General features: G+C 38.3%; 2 protein-coding genes across 4 annotated transcripts in view; one reads left to right on the plus strand and one right to left on the minus strand.

The window, feature by feature from the left end:
* Nucleotides 1–3,335: 3,335 nt before the first annotated feature.
* Nucleotides 3,336–15,619, minus strand: pnp6 (purine nucleoside phosphorylase 6). The gene is made up of 6 exons (XM_031309959.2): nt 15,367–15,619; nt 9,249–9,412; nt 9,030–9,133; nt 5,512–5,687; nt 5,227–5,417; nt 3,336–3,996 (listed from the first exon to the last, which is right to left on the minus strand). Exons 1-6 carry the CDS (start codon nt 15,396–15,398, stop codon nt 3,800–3,802), a joined length of 864 nt encoding a protein of 287 aa, XP_031165819.1. The 5' UTR covers nt 15,399–15,619; the 3' UTR covers nt 3,336–3,799.
* Nucleotides 15,620–17,877: 2,258 nt separating this feature from the next.
* Nucleotides 17,878–20,883, plus strand: part of hydin (HYDIN axonemal central pair apparatus protein) — a 128,284-nt gene continuing 125,278 nt past the window's right edge. For 2 of the 3 annotated variants that reach the window (XM_036003247.1, XM_036003248.1), the window contains exons 1-3: nt 17,878–17,952; nt 18,586–18,661; nt 19,790–19,915. In XM_036003247.1, the coding sequence (XP_035859140.1) occupies nt 18,590–18,661; nt 19,790–19,915 (198 nt within the window). In that variant the 5' untranslated portion in view covers nt 17,878–17,952; nt 18,586–18,589. The other variant, XM_031309972.2, reaches the window with a different exon arrangement.

Genomic DNA, 20,883 nt, shown 5'->3' on the forward strand with positions numbered 1-20,883 from the left:
CTTTTTGGAGGCAGCGTATGAAAGTCAGCGGAGACATTCCCTTCACTGACGCTATTTTGTACGCTTGCAAAAGTCACATTCACTAACAGGAGCTCTGATGTCTCATATAGACTGTGTGAGCTCAGGTACATGATAGCACAAAGGAACAGCTCAAGTGTGTGTGTGTGTGTGTGTGTGTGTGTGTGTGTGTGTGTGTGTGACAGTGTTCAAGAGTGTAAACTCAGCAGAGCTGTCCCGCTCTATTTCCTCAGTTTCTCTTTTCACCCTATAATAATCAATAGTGAGCTCTGGGCTCAGTTGGCACGGCAACAATAGATAGATCAACATTACATTACGGATGAGGCCTGTCGCCAGCCTGCAGGGACTGCCAACTAAAACACACTTCATTCTCCTCTCTTAATTTGTTTAGTCATTCCTATCGTCTGTCTTTTTGTGTCTGGTTCACCACTTCCCTCTATTCAAAGCAGAGAGCCTGTTATTTGCATCCCACATGCATATCTTGTAGACATCTCACTTTTCACCATGAAGCTGAGTTGTGAGGCATCTGTGCCAATATGTACAAATACAATCCGGCCCAGTAAGGTGTTGTGTTTGTGTTGTTGAACTGCCTGGTTCATTTGTATTAATATTTCAGCTCCTCAGTGGGCTAAACCTCTACATGCTGTATGCAGATGAATTATGTAACAGAAAGGAGCGGGGCATGGAACAGCCATTTCCACTTCATCTCAATCTCACAGCGTCTTCATCTTTTTGAGGTGTGTGAGATGATGCTGAAGATAGAGTGGATGTGTTGATGAGGTGTGTGTGTGTGTTTTTCTTCTATCTCCCTGCTTTTCGCAAATATCGCCCTGTTCACTGATCAGTATTGATGGGCAGAAACTCTTTTTTCTCCTTGAAAACAGCCATATTGACAGATTTTGGAGACATGACCCCTCACACAAACACACACACACACACACACACACACACACACACACACACACACACACACACAGACGTGGACTCATCCATGACAGAAAATACCAGCGTCCAAATGTCATCTGCAATTTTCTTTTTATTTGACAGCAACAACATTTGGTATGAAAATAGATTAATCTTGTAAGTGAATTAGAGTCTAACCTGAGACCTGGATACAGTAAATACTGTATGATTCAACTGAGCACAAAATATATAGACCAGTGGATTCAGTCTAGTCAATACAATCATGTGGAAGACTAAGAAGAAAACAAAATGCAAACTTTGGAATTGTGCCCATACAGGAAAAAATGTATGCCTGGTAGTGCATCTTAAAATGAATTACTTGTAGGTAAATTACAAGTTTCCCTGTTTATTGTGTATGGAGCAGATCCATATTGTATGTTACAATGATGGAAGGCTTCACTTAGAATGGAATTCCCCCTTAAGACTTCTATTAGCATCTTGATGTTAAGCCTGATAAAACTGGTCTAAGAGGTGCACTGCTGATCTAGGATTTCTCTGACCTTTGCAGCTCTAATGAATTAGACGGCCAAGGGAACCTGGCAGGAGATTCCACATCAGTGCAGAGAAGATTGAAAATTGCAGCAGCTATTATAGCCCTCCCTGATTTTGCAGTGTTGTGATCTCTTGGTGTACAAAAAAACTGATCTGAATGCAATCCACCTCAGAAAAAAACTAATACATCATGTCTGCTGGATCAGATTGGCCTTTGATTTTAGGTATTTCCTCCAGAATATAGGCTACTGTACTTATATTGTGATTTAATTGTAGACAGGCTTTTCAGAAAGTGATTCAGCTAAAACATGGACTCTGACAAGGCTTAGGATTGACATGACATTTCCATTTTGTCATATTTATAAATACATTAGATCATTAAAATAAGTGATTTGCCTACTTCAAAAATGAACAGTAGCAAAATAAGTATTATTTAACATTGTTAATAACAAGCAATCACAAAATAAAGGAAATGTGCCAGTTGATCCTATTTGATCACAATAATTATTTCATATATTCTCTCTAATCATTTTATGCAGATTCACTTCTAAAACCCTGCTAGAGAAGTAATAGGCTTTTTCCTTTATCCTTGCACCAACATGTCAAGGCCAACACACACACACAAGTGCACAGTGTCTCCGGAATACATCTTAATCTAGTAGTGAGCAGCATAAACTGACCATACAATTGTCTAATATAAATATAAATATAAAGGTTCAGCCACCAGAGAGGTCCCAGTCTTTCTGTATGCTACCACTGCCTTAACAGGTCCCTGTATCGTAAAGGGAAAACCCAAACAACCCTGTAGCACTAAAGCAGGAAGGAATACAGTACATACCAATGAGGGTTGAGCAATAGCCACCACTATATTCCTATTGCATTAATTGATCCATGATCTAGGATATATGAGAACATGGTCATTTTAAATATGGGAATTGTTTACTGTATTCACAAGTAGCCACCCCAATAATCTGGATTTGGATTCAAATACACAGCAAAAGTCAACGTTTTTTTTCTTCGTGGTTTAACTTCCTTACCTCGCTGCAATGATGTGAAGTGTACGCCAAGATGTGTCAGTACACTGTGACATCACTGCTGGGTGTGGGTACAGGTGTATACTTCTGACCACCTCAACCGCAGGCAACAGTGATGCTTGCCGTAGTCTGTCTGTGAAATCTACTTAAGACTTTCAACCAGCAAAGGCTGGTGCAACAGTGTGATTCAGCCTGGTGTTAAGTTACTCTAAAGTGTTTTTAAGGGTTTTGGTAATCCCGTACTAATTATCCTTATTTGCCCCAGACGACTGGACAGTGCTAAACCAAAAACGGTCAAAAATAAATAAATAAATGAAGCCGATGCTTGACTTCTATTAAAACTTTTAGATTAATGGCTAACTGCTAATTGTTGCTCTTTCAATTTATAGATATTACACCTCCAAAGGACAAATTTAACTAGCTGTTAGAAATAGGGTTGTCGCGACTTTAAGTTCACGGTTCGATTCAATTTTCAATTTAAACTTTTTTTCAGGGGTGATGGCAATGCCACAATTAGAGCCACTAGATGGCAGAAAGGTACTTTAAAACAACAGTTTGACTTTAACAGGTGCAATTAAATGCACGCTGAGTTTAACGAGGGGCACCAGCATGCACCATGAAGTCCCGCTGGAGCCCTTGTGCTTTACGGTTCGTTGTACATAAGTCACGGGTAAGGCAAAATGTTGCCTCACCGGTGACTTCAGGGAAGTGGGAGGATTTTGCAGTTCTGTTTCAGTGTGTGCAGCTGCAGGCTAAACCTTATGCTGTGTACCTGCACGCTACTGTGTTGTTTTGTTTTTTTCATACGTGTGCAAGTAGGCAGGGGGAATTGCCTATCCTGTTTTTCATTTCGATAACTGAAATCAAAAATTTCAATTGATTTTGATTTAAAATCGTGACAACCCTAGTAAGAAATATATTCTATAAGTTCTCCATGATTGTGATTCATGGGGACTGGATCCAGGGTTGTGAGAAGTATTGCTGTGATGACAGCACTGAATAGCAAAAGACACATACAATAGTCAATATTAGTCAAATGCCGTGGACATTTCCAGCTATTACAAGTGGCATATTGACATTCTCAAAAAACTTCTTTCTTCTGCTCTCTACCTCAAAAACATTTCACGCACTCCCCCAATTAACCACGATACAATACAATACCCAAACAAGTTATAACCTATCCACATATACTTGACCAGTTTACCATCTGCACCAAAACATTTTTAACCTCAAAGCTAGGATTATTGGAGAGGCTGGACATGTTTTTTGTCTGCAGATTTCAGATGAAGGTACTAGATCTTGGCGATGAGGTGGCTGACGAGCCTCTGGAGGTCCTGGGTTCTATGCTGGGCGGTCCTCAGCACCTCCTCATGGTTTGCCTTCTCAACGCAGTCATAATCGCTCACAACGTTGTTGGTGATGAGGGAGAGACCCAAGACACGCAAGCCACAGTGACGAGCCACCACCACCTCTGGCACTGTACTCATACCTAGACAGAGGGGAGAAGTCTGTTTCAAGTGCACTGACTTAATCCCGGGTATAATAATGATATATGTGTATATATATATATATATATATATATATATATATAGCTAAAAAAATACTTTTCTTTCTATAGAAAGAAAAGTAAATCAAAATGGATCGTGGAAATAGAACAGGAGGTTTTAGCAGTGGAAAATTACAAGTCAGCCTTCTTCTATAAAAAAAACAAAACAGAGGTTGTATAAATAATGGGAGGAGACCCAGATGAAAAGGTTAGTCTGAAGTGTCTTTGACAAAAAATGAGAATTTGTACTGACAAATAACAGCCATATTAGCTCATTGGGTCTAAATGCGAAGTTTACAAAAAGGGGATTGTGAATTCAATGGAAGGAGGTATAGGAGGAGGCATCATGAATTAAATTGTTTGTATATAACTAAAGTAGAAAAGTAGAAAAAGGGGGAAATGGAAATCCTTATTTGAATCACTTACAATCATTTTGAAAGATATGTTTGCTGAGTATGTTGTTTTGTTGGTTTTCTTGCTTTTACTGAAATGTACGTGTTTTTTTTAATTTTAATTTTCATTTTTAACATGTTCAAAATAAACTTAATCAAAACATGGAAGGAGGTACAGATAAAATTAAAAGTTGTTTTGTTTTATGAAACAAAATTATTAAAGCTATTGACTCAATTCTGAAAATCTCTTTTGGCATAATGTGCCGGGCCTCAATCATGACCAGGGCCTGAAGTTTAACTTTTTTAGCCACCAGCCACTGCGGCAAGTGGATTTTAAAATCCAATAGCCACACAGGCTTTTTACCAGCCTCTTTTTTTTTTGCCTCATAGAGGTGAAATACAGGAAATGCACGAGCATCGTTTTTGAACTTGTTAAGAATACACATTTAGTGGCCGGGTTAGCTCAGATGGTAGAGTGGGCGCCCATATATAGAGGTTTACTCCTCCACAAATCAGCAGCGGGTTCAACTCCGACCTGCGGCCCTTTACTGCATGTCATTCCCCTTCTCTCTCCCCTTTCATGTCTTCATCTGTCCTGTGGAATTAAAGGCCTAAAAATTGCCCCAAAAAATTATCTTAAAAAAAAATATGAATATGTTGTTATTTGAAAAATTCATATTCATTTAACTATCCCTACTACACTGTTGTAGATGCACTGTTGAGAGGCTGTCCCACCACACATCAGTATCCATTTAAGTGAGCACGATAGAGCTTTACTGACCCACAGCATCCGCTCCCAGCATCTGCAGTGCTTTGCACTCTGCAATGGTCTCAAATGACGGTCCAGCCAGCATGCAGTAAACCCCTTCTTGCAGGAAGCCGTCGCAGCCCTGCTCCTTTGCTGTTTGCTTGGCCAGAGCCCTCAGCTCACGGTCGTAGGCATCCGACATGCAAGAAAAACGCAGCCCAAACCTGGAGAGGTAAGAAATTAAAGAATGAATGGGACATAAGATACAGATGCCCAAACTTTCCCTGTCATAGTCGTGCCTTGGTGTAAGTACTGTACCTGTCATCATTGTGCCCACAAAGCGGGTTCTGCCCTGCAAAGCCTGGCATGTTGATGTGATCCTTTATGAGCATGATGTCTCCCAAATTGTAGCTGCCGTTGAGTCCCCCCGCCGCGTTTGTCACAATCAGAGTTTCCACGCCCAGCAGGAAGAAGACTCGCACCGGGTACGTCACCTGGAGTGACAAACAAGCTATGCTTCAGGGAAAGATACTGTTGTTGTTTTTATTGCTTTGACGTATATCAGATGATCACAAATGGGAGTAAAAGGAGAAAATACATTACATGAGAAGCCAATAATTTAAAAGGGTCAGCTTCTGTCAGTAGACACTAGGATTCTTATTACTTATGTGGGTCCTTGTTGAACTGTGCATAAACAGTCGGGTTCTGTACTAACCTTTATAGGGCAGCTGATGGCCCGTAAATGACTGTTGTTACTTCTCACTGCAGTCGCGTTTGGAAATTGCTTTTTCTGTTTCCAATTTCTCTACAGCTTGAATTGCCTGTTTTTTTGCTAGTAAGTTCAGAGATGTTTTGCCCTGGTCTCTTGATAAGGTCACTGCTGTCATTTTGCAACATTGGCCCGTCTGATAAGAGATTTCCATATTATAATGGTGGACTGTGTTGTAAATTGACTTATGGCTTTGTTAGGGATGAAATTTAAGCACAGTAAGCTGCACATGTAATAGCAGGACTGTCCGTACTAGTACTTACACTCTAACATGGAGCTGTTAATAAAGAGTTGACTTTGTGTTGTCCTCCAGTCGACTGTGCAGCTTTTTGTTTTTCTGGGTCAAAATTTAAAATTGAAACTTTTTTTTCAACATTTTGGTCTTCTTTTTCCACACTTTTGTCGCTTTTCCAAGTTTTTTATCATTTTTACCGATGTTTATTTTGATTTTTTCAACACTTTTTTGGACGTTTTTGTTGTTGTTTTTACCCCATGTTTTTGAAGCTTTTCCCGACATTTTTGTCACTTTTTACAATGTTCTTTAAAAAATAATAATTCAAATGCTATAAAATTAAATAAAACACCCAAATTCAATGAAAGTCGTGAACTGATCATTTATTTTACTTGTGAAGAGCGTTGCATGGAAACATCCATGTTATTTCTTTTTGACAATTTGGTTAAAAAGAAACCTACATTTCTGATATTATAACAGGAGGGTTAAATTATTTGCCAAAAGGCTCTTGGGTACCTTGGTAATAAAATAAACAAACCCAGGATACAGTGTGTCTCCAGAGGCCAAAGGCCAGTCCCATATTGACTGGTTGACATATTCACTGGGTGGTTTTCTTACTTTCATCACGATTCTGCAGCTGATCATTCAAGACACAAAGTTAATTGTTAATTGTTAGTTGTGAGTTATATTATGGTCTGTTGTGTAACAATTTTACAAAACTTGATAATAATAATAATAATAATAATAATAATAATAATAATAATAATAATAATACAAAATCATGATTGAGGATGAGATAAAAAAGCTTAAGTGTCTCTGAAAATAGTTTTCTTGTATGTAAAACAATTATGAAAGAAAGTCAGGTTTGAGCTGTTGAGTTGTTACATTTTCAAAAACAAAATAAATCAATTTTACAGGCAGTTTGATATAAGCACTGGTTACAATTGCTGTATCTACACTTATCACTAGGCCAATGTTCCAATTTGAACTTATAATAAAGAGATGTGGCACAAAATGAACTATGTGTCTCCCTCCATGACAAGAATAACAAAGTGTTTGTACATGTCCATGGTTTAAAGATTAGGCCTACACCTGCAGAAGCGGTCAATGTTTTTCTCAAAGTGGTCGACAAACTCAGAGTTTGAACTGGCAGCGTCTGTTCAGTTATACTTTATACTGTACAGTGTATAGTATATCATTCACATCAGCAAGGTTTCAAAATGCTGAAGCAAGTTGCCTTGTGACAGAAACTGAGACACAAAGTTGCTCACACGGCAACTTAGAGTAGTAACAAGTGGAAATGTCTGCATCTCTGCACCAAACAGTGTTCACATGGATATCATTCAAAATTAATTTGAATAATTATTGAATCAATGTCATTCCGAAGTCAACAAGTCCAATATACAAACCATGTCATTCTGAGATACAGAACACACATTATTTTGTTTTTAGCCATGCTAGCGGCATGGATGGCAATAGTGGTCGATCCACCACTTTGGTTCAGACTGAAATATCTCAACAGCTATTGAATGGATTACCATAATATGTCACCCTCAGGATGAACTGTAGTAGTAATAATAATAATAATAATAATAATAATAATAATAATAATAATAATAATAATAATAAGTAATAGGGCTACACAATAAATCACTTTTTTAAATCACCATCGCAATATCACCTTGCGCAGTAAAAACATTGAAGATACTAAGGGATTTTTCGAGTTAGTTAAAAGTATCAGTATCGGGTGCCCGGATAGCTCAGTTGGTAGAGCGGGCGCCCATATATAGAGGTTTACTCCTCGACGCGGCCCTATGCTGCATGTCATTCCCCCCTCTCTCTCTCCCCTTCCATGTCTTCTGCTGTCCTATCAAAATAAAGGCTGAAAATGCCCAAAAAATAATCTTTAAAAAAAATTCTAATAAAGTATCAGTATCAGTAGAAAACTGCACTTTAAAATGTAACTGTCTTTTTTTATTGGTGCCTTTTGTGTTCAGTTCAATGTTCACTTTGTTTAATAAAAGAATGTTGGAAATAATTTCCTTTCATTTGTTTTAATTCAACAAGCAATTTGTTGTATTTTAACAGTACACTAAAAGCAGAAGAAAGGCTGAACTGAGTACACTTTAACACGTTTACTTATCGCAAGTAATATCGTTATCACGATATTCATCAACGTTACTGCATATTTTCCTCACATGCTGTGTTTGCACTGATGCTATTTGCTCTGTTAGCGCTTCCTGTTTCGTTCACCCTCTCTTTCCTTTTGATCCGCTGATCAGCGTTATGAGCTCCGCAAGAGCCCAAATGTTGTTTTAAAAAATGATTTTATTGATTTAACAATGGTCTGCCAGAGTCTATGATGAGAACTCCGTCCATGGAAATGGTCTGTTATACTTAGAAACGGTCTGTTATACAGAAATAACAGATCGTAGAATGCCACGATTGGCCAATCAAAATCGAGTAGTTAACAAGGCTCTGTAATAATAAAATTGGTGACCCCTTATCTTTTCCTCTGGCACTATCATCAGGTCAAGATTTCAATTTGTCCAATACTTTGGAACAATGACACTCCCTTCAGCCTCAGCTTTACTCTGTGTTTAGTGCAAGTTAGTAAATTTAATCAGCATGTCAGCGTTTTCACTGTGAGCATGTTAGCATGCTGACCTTAGAATCGTAAGTACTGTACAGTATCACACAACTAATAGTATGGTAGTCGACTTTTAATCTTGTTTTATTTAAACACATTAATAAAACAGTTCATGCCTAAAGTTGTTTACGAGCAGTATTTCATAAACTATATACTACTTCATATTACTTTGTACTGTAGCTTACAGTGTGTATGTTGTAGCCCTCGTAGAAGTGGAATCTCCCCTGCATGCAGACACACTCACGGCCCTGCAGCCTCCCGAACACCAGCTGACCGGCATGGCCCGGCACTGCACAGCACATATACAGTATGAGCAGCTGCTAGTATGCTTATGTACAGTTTAAAAACACTTTTTAAGGTTTTTTAGGGTTTAAATAAAAAGCAATTTGTCAGAGACAACTTACCAGTGCTGGTGGGAAAACGTGGAATATCCTGATACGGGAACACAGTCTTGTCAGCCAGCAGGTCAGCCAGACCGCCTAGGCCTGAACCACAGATGATGGCTACTTTAGGGCGCTGCTCTGTATGGGCCAGCAGCCAGTCTGCTGTCTCCTTATACTCTTCATAACTGAAATTGAAAGTAATGGAAAGAGTATTGGTTAATGTTAAATACTAGAACATGGGATGCAATGGGATTACACCAGCGGTGACACCAAATCGGGCCAAAGGCGTAAAGTGTGTATGTGGGGGGATTGGGGGGGGAGGCTTCTCTACTTCCTACCCCCCTACCTTGCTCGGACAACACCCATTCTTGAACTTGGCCTTCATTTGGATTATCATTTAAATGTCCACTACACTCCTGTAAAATATTGTTTTCGTCAGGCCAGGTGCGTAAAGTGGGCGTGGCAAGGTGGTTGTTGCACTGCACTATTCTCGCATTGCCAGACCTTCTTCCACAGCGCTGTGGAAGAGAGTCTGGATAGTCCACACAGCATTCCGGGATGGGAGAGAAACATGCTCTGGTTTATTGGCATTTCTTTAAACCAATCACAATCATCGGGAAGGAACTTATTTTGGTGGAACATGTGTACGTTCAAAGGTTGTTTTAGTCGTACGAGAGAAAACTCAGATTGGACAGATAGTCTAGCTAGCGGTCTGGATTCACCCTGCAGAGGTCGTCCTCATAAATCGACCTGAGTTTAAAATGTCAACACAAAGAAAGCCCAATGTAACGGATATCTGGCCTAAATGAGTGAAATCCGGGGGAATATCCGTTGACAACGGAGCAATCCCGGAAGTGGAACGTCGTGGATATAGACTAGGACGCACCCATTTTCAAACTCGTCCTTAATTTTGATCTTAATTACACACCTGTAAAGTTGCAATGCTATCACGGTGACAAAATCAAACAGAACTATAAACTAGAAATTACAGCTAATTAAGGGGAACATACAGCGCTGTCTCTTTCAACAATAGTATGAGTTATGGAAAAGTAGTTTTTTGGGTGTGTAAAACAGCAGGGGAAATAAATTAATACAGTAAGCAATTGTACTGAAATAAATATGCAATATACTGTATGTGGAAGACATACAAAAAACAACACACACACACAAAACAATATGCTGCACTGAGAAAACTAGGGAAAGTCTTTGCTGAAATCCCAATGTTAATGGACAGCAAACACACACTTGTTCACACCTACATGAATGCCAATTCTACAGTACAACATGTTCATCTGATTGCTTTTTCTAACCTCTAGGCAAAATAGAAAACCTTGCTGACAAGAAAAGTCTGTTTAGTTCAGCATACTGTAGTTGTGTTGCATTGTTTTAATGTCACAAAAGGTTTAACATAACCCGACCTATTGGAGTATTATACCGCAGGATTTCTTTGTCATGATGACAAATCAACTTTCTGAGACTCATGCCAAGCTATTGCCCATTGTCATGATTATATTATATAATATTCTGTAATACCCATGTCAAATAATAGTTAAATCATCAGCTGGAGGGGAAGACACTCTGAAATTCATAAGAAAAAGCACATGAAATGGATTTTTTTGTGTTAAAATAAATAAATAAATAAATACCACATTGTGCCACACAATTTTTCATTTGAAGTGTACAAGCCAGATTATTATCCGCGGTCCGGATGCTGATTTCATTGGAAATGCCTTGAGGTACTACATTATACAAAGTCTGAAACAGACTGTAATTCTGGTTATAAATCTGGTGGTAAAGCTATAACCTTGTTAATGTTCCCTCTATGCCTCAAGCTTTGTTATTAAAAAGCAATGACACTTCAGGCTGCAGCCTTTACCAGACCAATCTGCAGCAGGAGAGAGCCTGATGATTTTGAGCCCATATTAGAGCTGCCATCTAAGACGAAAGCTACATCAGACTAGCCTTGGGTGTTCAATTTTGAAATTGAACACCCAAAAATTGAAATTTTGAGGCCAGTTTAAAAGTCGAAACATATTCTAACATAAACTCACTGTAGAGCACTTGTTGCTGTAATACATGTATAGTGCATTGCACTTTATTTCTGTTCTGTTTCCTATTATCTGAAAACTGATAACAGCAAGGTTTTCTTTGTTGAAGTTTGAGGCAAGTTTATTGTAAGTATATTGGACTTTACTTTTATACGGTTCTGTGAAAAACAAATCTTCCCAGCCCTTGACACATGACCTATTAATGTTTCCATGATGACTTTCCAAATTTTTGCCTTAAGAGCCCATAGAAAATGTGTATAATATCTGGATACACAATTTGTTGAAAATAAAAACAAATGAAATTAATAATGAATGTGATGTGTTTTATTAAGCAAATTTACATTGTGTTGTTCAATCCATATCCAATATTTCCTATATTTCTAAGCAGATTTTCTATGCCGTATTCTGATCAAATCCCCCCCAACTGATTTTTGGTCCCCCCTTGTGCCACCCCACTTAAAAAATACTGGAATCGCCCCTGCATTATGGCTGGGTATTGCCAATGATTTCCCGAATCAATTCGATTCCGATTCACAAGGTCCTGATTCGATTACATTTTTGATTGGATTTGATATCAATTAGGTTAGGGAAATTACAGTTACATTACCAATTTTGCTTCGATAGAAACGATCTTTAGAGAACATATTGCACAAGCAAAAAGCAACTCTCAAATGTTTTTTTTAATGCATCATTATAATAGGCATACATTAAAAGATCAATTTCAGGATTTTATTAATCAATATCAGATCATAACTCAGCCCTAGAAGGCATGTTGGTACCTGGGCCAGGGTAAAGTCAAAGTGTTGAACGTGAATAATTCTCCAACAACCAACTATCTGCGTGGTTACTGGGTGAGTCATTACATTTTTTGCAAGACAAACATTAAGCGGAAGTGTATTTCTGTATTCTCTAAAATCTGTTGAAGAATTATCATGACACCCTACGGGTAATCAATTTATTCTACAGCACAGACAACTGTGACACAATTGTTTATGGCTGCCATTTGGGGCCTATCAGCTGCACATGTTGCCCTTCAGGTTGTAATGGCTTGCACACACTTACACTCAGGCATACACACAGGTGGCTGCTGTAACTTCTGCCGATCTGGTTGTGTGATTCATAAACAGATTCACTGTTGATGGCAGCATAAGGTGGGGAATGGATGAAAGCAATTCTAACTAATTTATTTATCCTGACAACTGAACTTTTTTTTGTTTTCATATACCCAAGCAACTGAAACGTGGAGATGTCAGCAAGGGTGTCCAACGTAGCCTCCTCATAGAAATCTCTCAACATGATGCCATTTCATGTGTCTGTAATCCTGCTGTAATGATTGTTATGAGTTTGTTGAGTGTCACCAAAATGTTCTTATAAACAAGGAGGATGCTAAAGGGGAAAACTAAATTATGTTCTAAATGTGTCCCGCTGTTTAATTTACTTATAGTCAATCGACTGACCAAACTAACAGCTAACAATCAAAAAAGGTGTTTTTGAAATTGGATAAAGCTCCAACATCATCTTATCTCCCTTTCATTAAAGAGGAAAAATAATAATGTATACTTTATTAATCCTGCAAGGGTAAATTTACCATGTTTTCACTCTGTTGTTGCTGCTCAAGAGGTGAACTGGCACCTCTCCAGCTACCAGTCCACCACCATACTTTGGTTCGTATGGTGACTTGAACCAGCAACCCTCTGGTTCCCAACCTAACGCCCAACTGACTGAGCTACTGCCACCCCCTGAGCTACTGCCAGCCCCAGTATAACATTTCAAATCTTTAAAGATTCAGTCTATAACACCATCTTGTTATTTGTGGCTCCACGACCTATGTACGTAGCCACGGCGTAGATTTAACGCAGAAGCGCGATTCTCCTGCTGTTTGAAAAAATGTACATACAACTGATTTTGACAAAGTGCTAAAGCTATCTTTTTAGCTAGTTTCTCTTTGTTCCACAACTGTGTTAGCTTGTTATGATGTTTAATAGAAACAGTTTGTTCTTGTACACTTAACACCATAATTCTACAAAATATATTTACTGAAAGATATATTAAATATAATTATTGTGAATCAATAGCCTTAATGCACATTAACTGCAAATTACTGAAGCTAAGTATTCGTGTACACCTATGGCTCAAGGTAGGACTGTGTGAATTTAATTTATTCAAAAACCTTACCCTAACTTTAATCGTACTCAGCGTAAAAATAAATAAATGATAAATTAAATTACAAATGTCACCAAAACATGTCATGTATTTAATGCAACCAATTAAACTAATGCCCAGGAGGTTTTTTTCACTGTTATTTAAGGAATTTGTTTTCCCACTGAAAACCATTCAGTTCAGTGGGTTGAACATCAGTGAAAACTTTTTCATAAAATTTTGAATAGGCCTACTTAATATTCAGATTCATTGCATGTAGCCTATATGGGCCACTCATAAAACTGTCATGCCTTCCAACCAAAAGGTATCAGGTTGTTGTTGTTATAATTATTTTAACAACATGGAAATAGTAGTTATATTACAGTGGCGGCTGCTGGTGTTTCAAAGAGGGATTTAGCCAAATTAGCTGTTAGCTAAACTAACGTAGCTTCCTTTATTCAGTGGTGCGCGGTGGTTTATGGGATGAGTAGTTCCTTCGCTCTGAGATGACGATATGTACACAGTCTTGTACCTTTTACTTTTTTGGGATTTTCTGTTCGTTTTTTTACTCGAAATGATACATTGTATGCTTATGAGTCACGTACCATCTGGTTAGCCTAAGGCATGGTCTAAAACTCTTTATATACGGATTTTTCCAGACGTTAATGGGAGAAATGAATGGGAAATTTACTTCCGGAACCCAAGGTCTCTCAGAGGAGGGGCGGGACTGTTGAGCTCTATTGAAGTCAATGGACGCTAGGCTTCAACAGGGAAATGCACTGTGACGCTACGGGAATGCTACGGGAACGAATGAGAAGGAAATCAAGTCAGTCAACCTGCTATATGTAGCTGATTCTGAACGAACTTGTCTTCGAGATGAACGTGTTCTAACACATTTTTAGTCAATAATATGTTAACACAACAGTACACAATTGACCATTCATTTTTTGACATGTTAGGGGAAGCTGAGCTTCCGCCTCTGTTATATTAGTATAGTAGTTATATTTAATGAGTTGTGATTTTTTTAGAATATTCTTTTTAATTTCCAAAAACTATTTTAATAATGTTTGTAGGCCCTACTTGTATTTCCATAATTTTTCCTCCAGATGTTTTCTTTTATTAGTACTAGTGCCTATTTATTTATTTATTTATTTATATATTTGTGATGTAATTTTTAACATACTGTATCCTAGTTATAGCCTCTGTCTTTATTTATTGCTTCTTCTTTTATTTTCTTCAAATAAAAAGGCAAAATAAACCCTGCATCAAATCTAATGATCAGGCAGGTCACACATACACCTACCTTTAAAAACACAGTTGCCTATGTATTATATAACAGCAGAGTAAGAAATTTAACTCAGAGCAGGAAGTGAGCTCGTGGGCTGTAGTTCGCACGGGCCAGTTGCGCGCGGAGCTGTCCGTGGTGCTGCCGGAACTTTGTATTTAGAGCAGAGAGCGGAGCGGGACGTCAAATTTGTTTAGCGGACACAGCACTTTCAACCAGTTTGACCAGTCTGGGCTGTCGCTTAGCCCCGAGGCTGCAACGGCTGCAAGTGAACTAGAAACACAAGACTGGCCTGTTAAGTGAGCAGACAAAGGAATTGTTAATGAAAGAAATTCGAGTTGTGTAGGCATATGTTAAGAAAGAGCAGACATGTGCATCTAGCCTACCACCTGTGGGCTGTGACACACGATTACGTCAGAGTGAGAGGTGTCATCCTAGGAGGAAAACTAATCCTCGGAATAAACCGTTCATGTTACTGCAGCCTTGCTTTTCTAAACGATTATAAAAAATATCCCATACCAAGATGCGTCTTGCAAACGTGATTACACAGGCGTTATGCTTGCAACACCACTGGATAGCCCTTAACATAATAAGGCTAGGGTAGCCTTGACAACTATGAGGCTCACTTCCCTCCGGTTCCACCAACATCCAGTCTTATCGGCCTTACCTGCACTGACTGGAGGAGAATGCCGCTTCCATATCTGATGCTGAGCTGGACCAATCTACTGATAAGACGCTGTTTGTGTCGTGTTTGACAGACGCTTCCCGTGCTGAGTTCAAGTCGGAGCGGCTGATGGAGATTCTGCTGCGACGGACGGAGTGGCGAAGGTCGTGCTGGGCGCCGACGTCACTGCGTACAGGGCGGAGGGGCGGGGCCTAAGATGACTGTCGGTCCCTTTGAAGAAGACTAAATCCAATTTTCTACCAGGCTGGGCAGCTCAGTGATCCGTTCACTGACAGAGGCAGGGCTGGGAACAGAGGGAGAAACAATGAGTGGGCAACTAAAGGATAGAGAAATAGAAAGATGAGGGAAATTATAAACTCAGCAACAACTAATCAACAAGCTAATGCTACAAGTCACCGAGTTTGGTGAAACACATCAAATCCCAGGACTCTGCAAAATATATGCCTGAAACATGCTGTACAAGTAGCCTAATTTCCCTCCCTCTCTTCTCTCTCTCTCTCTCTCTCTCTCTCTCTCTCTCTCTCTCACACACACACACACACACACACACACACACACACACACACACACACACACTGACACACAGGCTGCACAACAATTAAAAGTGCTGACTCATGGGTTAGAAGGAAAGAATACAAGTGATAGCAGCGAAAGCACAAAAACTGAGTAGCTAACAGCAAGCCTAAGTCAATATGGTATACTGACACATCAAATAAACTCTTTAAATATGTAGGCTATAACCAGAGCTGTAGTGTATAGTATAGTAAAACTATAATTTCCCAATATGACTTCATGATTTAAACTTTTGTGAGGTGAATGACTAGCCTACGTCCAGGGCTGGAGGACAGAGTTCACGTCCTCAATATCTTTTCTTGGAATTTCAGGATTTTAACATTCTACTATACTTATTGTATTGTCTTTTAGGTTACTGATGCCAGAATGTTTTAGACTCAATATATTTACGTAAATCCAACTAGCTTTAGGTCAACCAAAAACTGAATTAAGAATAATGAATTTTGTTTTTGGCAATGTGGAGAATGGCTTTGAAATAGTTTGACCTCGATGTTAGGTGTAAATGTCGTTACAGTAATATTCCATTCACTTACAATCAGCGGTAGAACAGATTATATACTAATGACTGATTAGAAGTTTTAGTCACTTATACAGTATACTGCAAAAAAAGACATACCCATATGGGGCCTGCGGGAAAAATGTATATTAGTGGTGATCAGGGTCAAAGATTAGTAACCTCCATAAGATATCCATCCAAATATACGATATGTTATGAACACAATCAGCCAAGAGCGATAAATAAGTGGATTTTTGAAGTTGAATATTCAGAAATTCCTGCTCTGTCACTGTGCTCACTGGATTTTCAAATCCCTTTTGTAGTACTTATCCTTATAATGACCCTGTGAACACAGACACACACAGTGCTCAACTGGTGTTGGTTTTGTGTGTGTGTGTGTGTGTGTGTGTGTGTGTGTGTGTGCGTGTGTGTAAGTAAAAGAGAGTTGGAGTGGGACAAGTTCATTTGATAAATATAAGATGGGAAATACATATCTAATATAAATGATACATTTATTTTTTTCTGTTAATTATTTCCTCAACTGTGTCCATGGATTATTTAGGGATGTTAGACTAGCAGAAAGTAACTTTTATTTCGCTAATTGTTAGCTTTGAGCGGTGTTTAACTATGTTTTCTCTTGCCGGATTAAGTTTGACCCTAACCCTAACCCTAACCACTCAAACTTTCTACAAACACGCAGCGTGCATCAAAACATCCACACCCACATACTGTTGTGGAATTGAGCGTCTGTTGATCGCGTGGCAATAAAAGGATAAATAAAGACCTGGATTCATTACTCACCAGTCAGTTATTATAGCGCTGTGGTAATAGTGTATAGTACTAGTAGTATACCATTGTGTATCCTTTTTTTCCGGTCTGCAATGAACCACATCTCATTTTCAGTGAAACGTGAAGAAAAGATCCTTCAATTTATCTCTGAAATACATTACATTTTAACAAGTGTTTAAATAGTACTTCTAAAAATAAACAAAATTTAAAATCATACATAAAGTATTCACAGAAATACATGTGAGTTTATTTAAATCAAGCTTTCTCACCAATTGTGAGGTACAGGTATGGTATACATTTCCATTTGAAGTTACAGTATGCTACACATTTATTTACAGCTTTATTTCTCAAAATAAGATTGTATATAGCCTGCCCTACACAATATGACATACTGTATAGATAAACTTCAATTAGCTTGGTCTCAACGTGTATGCTAATGATGTATTTTTACATTGTGGTAGTCATATTAAATACTATTAGGCATAAGCCTAAAGACAGGCTACCTACCTAGACCCTTCATTCTTTCTTGATAAACAAACCAAACTGCAGTTAAACCATAGACTGTATACAGTCCATGAGTATACAGTCTATGGTGTTGCAGCCGCTAGCCAATCAGAAAACCCTTTGCTGGGAGGTCGTTGAGTGTGTTGCCAAGGCAACAAACTACAACAAATGTTTAAATCAGCCGTGTATTCACATACAGAGGAGTGGTGGGTTAATTCTTAAACTTAGCTATTTTATTTGAGCATATTACATATTTTTTGTCAGTGCAACAAGACAACAGGTCTAATTGGTACGCTTTACGTTTACGTTAAGTGACGGAAGAGATTGTTTAGCTAGCTAGAAAAGATTTTAAATCCTAACGTTAATGTGACGTTATCTAGCTAACGTTAGCTACCGTTACTGTCGACATGGTGATTGGAAACATCGGCTAGCTAAGTATTTTCTAGCTAGAGAAAGCTAACAATAATGTCTAACGTTATGTATTTAAGTAACGTTAATTAACTTTACAGTTAATTTGGCCAGTTTCAAGTAACATTAAGCTTAAAGTCATGTTCTCAAAACAAAGCTTTGAGGACTTGTTGCACGAACAGCTAAACCGTTAACGTTAAGTTAACTAAAGTGAACTTACTAGCTAAGTTAATGTTACTGTTAGCTACCAACGTCTTTGATAATTGCGTATTTAGTATAAAATGTGCATTTAATTAGCGCCATCCATTACTAAATGACACCTCTTCTCTTTTCTTCTCTTCTCTTCTCTTTTCTTTTCTTCTCTTCTCTTCTCTTCTATTCTCTTCTCTTCTCTTCTATTCTCTTCTCTTCCATGCCCTTTTTTTTTGCAGGTGAATGTGCTTTAAAACAATCAAAATGACAGCTGTTCCTTTGTTAAAGAGTAAAGTGCCTCTCAAGCCAAAAAGGGTGAGGATATCATGCTATGACAGCTTCTAACTTCACACGTTTAAAGAAGCTGCATCAAATAACAGATTGTCCTAATTATTACCTTGGCTTCTTATAGGGAACACAAATCAATATCTGACTGCAGTGTTTTTTTGCAATTACCTCAGCTCAGTTATTTTGGGCATATCCTTTCTCCTTGGCTGCTTGTGTCTGTACCAAGAGTAAAGTTAGTTGACAAGAGTAGGAAGTACTTTTACTTTAATAAGATTTGTTTCTGGTCAAACTGTGGTCCACATCAAATTAAGGATATTTCCTTACAGTTGGTTATATTGAGTTCAGGTTTGATGATAGCTCATTTTTAATCATCTCACAAACCTTGTTTTGCTCATTGTCCGTGTAATAACAAAACTGAAGCAAATGCCTTGACTAAATAATTAAGTAATAGCATTAATTAATATCTTACATATGTCTCAGTCACTATAGCAGTCCTCTTTATTCTTTATGTCTATTGCTATACTTAATTAAAAAAAAAACAATGTAAATATGATACGACAATAATACGTAACATTCGTAAATAAAGCAGTAAAACCATTACACAGCACTCTGTCCAAAATTAAAGAATAGTGTTTACTTGAGCAACTTTGTTGTTTCTGAATTATAGAGCCGAGCGTATTATGAATACACATCTAACTGGCAGCTATTGAATATTGCATATGCAATAACCCCCTCTGCTACATTATTAATTTAGATTTAAAGCTAAAATCTTTCTGGCCTAACCTTGAAATAAGCTAAGTGCAGTTAGATGTTTCTTTGCTTCTGGTGCACTGATAAAGAGGTGCCAGAGGATTGTGTGGAGAGGATATTAACCGCAAAATGCTGCAGATAGACTGAATGGGGGACTGCTTACATTATTTGAGCACATGAAATCAATTCATGGAAATGTTCCTAATACAGGTGTCTGCGCATATGTGTCATAGCTGACAGCTTTAATGTGACAGTCTACAGCTCTTGTGCTTATTATCTTTTTTTCTATCAGTGGTAACAGTCTTGTTTGACGTGGAGCCTCAACACTGCTGAATTACTGTTAGAGTCAGGAAACAGGCTATCAGTGCAGTAAGCATAATAGCCTGAGCTGCTGTGTGTTTGCAGGTGACTCCATCTGTTTACACCCAGGAGATGTTACAGTCTACAATGGAGCGCCTGGCTAACACCAACGAGATGCACGAGCACCGCATCCTGGAACTGCTTGACATGAGCAACACTACTCATCACAAAGTAAATGCCAGCCAATGTTGTGAAACCTCTATAGCTTTAAAACCATAGCTATGCTTTCACTAGCCACATTTTTTTTTTTTATGAGAGAGTTACAATAGGCACTGTTTACTAGGATGATGAAATGGGTAAATGGGCCATTGTGTTATTTGAACTTGAAACATATACTAGAGGCTGGTCCAAAGCCATCAAAGAACACTGTGACAATGACAACAGCTTACGGAAAAAAAGATAAAAGTTGGACAGGAGTTTGCCTTTACCACTGCCATCTGCAGACAAGCCTCAGCTGCTGACTTTCATCTTTATGAGAATAAAACTCTGGGGAGTCCACTATTACATTTGAGACGCACAGAATACAGCGAAAGCTACATTTGATATTGACAACCTGTCTCCTCACTACAAAAGACTTTTCAGACCACAAAGATGTATAATAAGGTATATAAAACTGCTTTTATAAAATGTTCCCAGTGTTACTTATACTGTACTTATACTTGTATTGTACACACTTTAGCACCATTTACCATACTTAGTGTGAGATGGCTGAACTAATATATAAATTAATAGATAGGCTATATCTAAATAAAATGATGGATATGGCTGACTTATTGGAAGGGTAGATGAGTCGATGAAAAAAAACACCAACATTCAAAGTTGTCATTATTTCACCATTAATGCTAAGGTCATTTACATTGTACCAAAGCTGCTTTCCCTTAGTCAGCAGACACTAATTGATGGGCAAAGGGCAACCAATGTGACTGAATGCTCTTTACTTTTAAAGTCAGAATCTAACAGGGAGCTTGGAGCAAAATGCCATCAAAAGTTTGTGAAATGTCTATGAAATTAATAAATGCCCCCTCATCATAATTAGGACCCACATTTTGTGTTGACTTGTCCAATATGCAAATGTAATCTGAGTGACCCCCACTGTGGGCCACTGCAGGTGATAAGAAGGAGCAATGACTAGCAGGATC

This window comes from Sander lucioperca, chromosome 7 (genome assembly GCF_008315115.2).
Source record: "Sander lucioperca isolate FBNREF2018 chromosome 7, SLUC_FBN_1.2, whole genome shotgun sequence".
NCBI classification, from domain to species: domain Eukaryota; kingdom Metazoa; phylum Chordata; class Actinopteri; order Perciformes; family Percidae; genus Sander; species Sander lucioperca.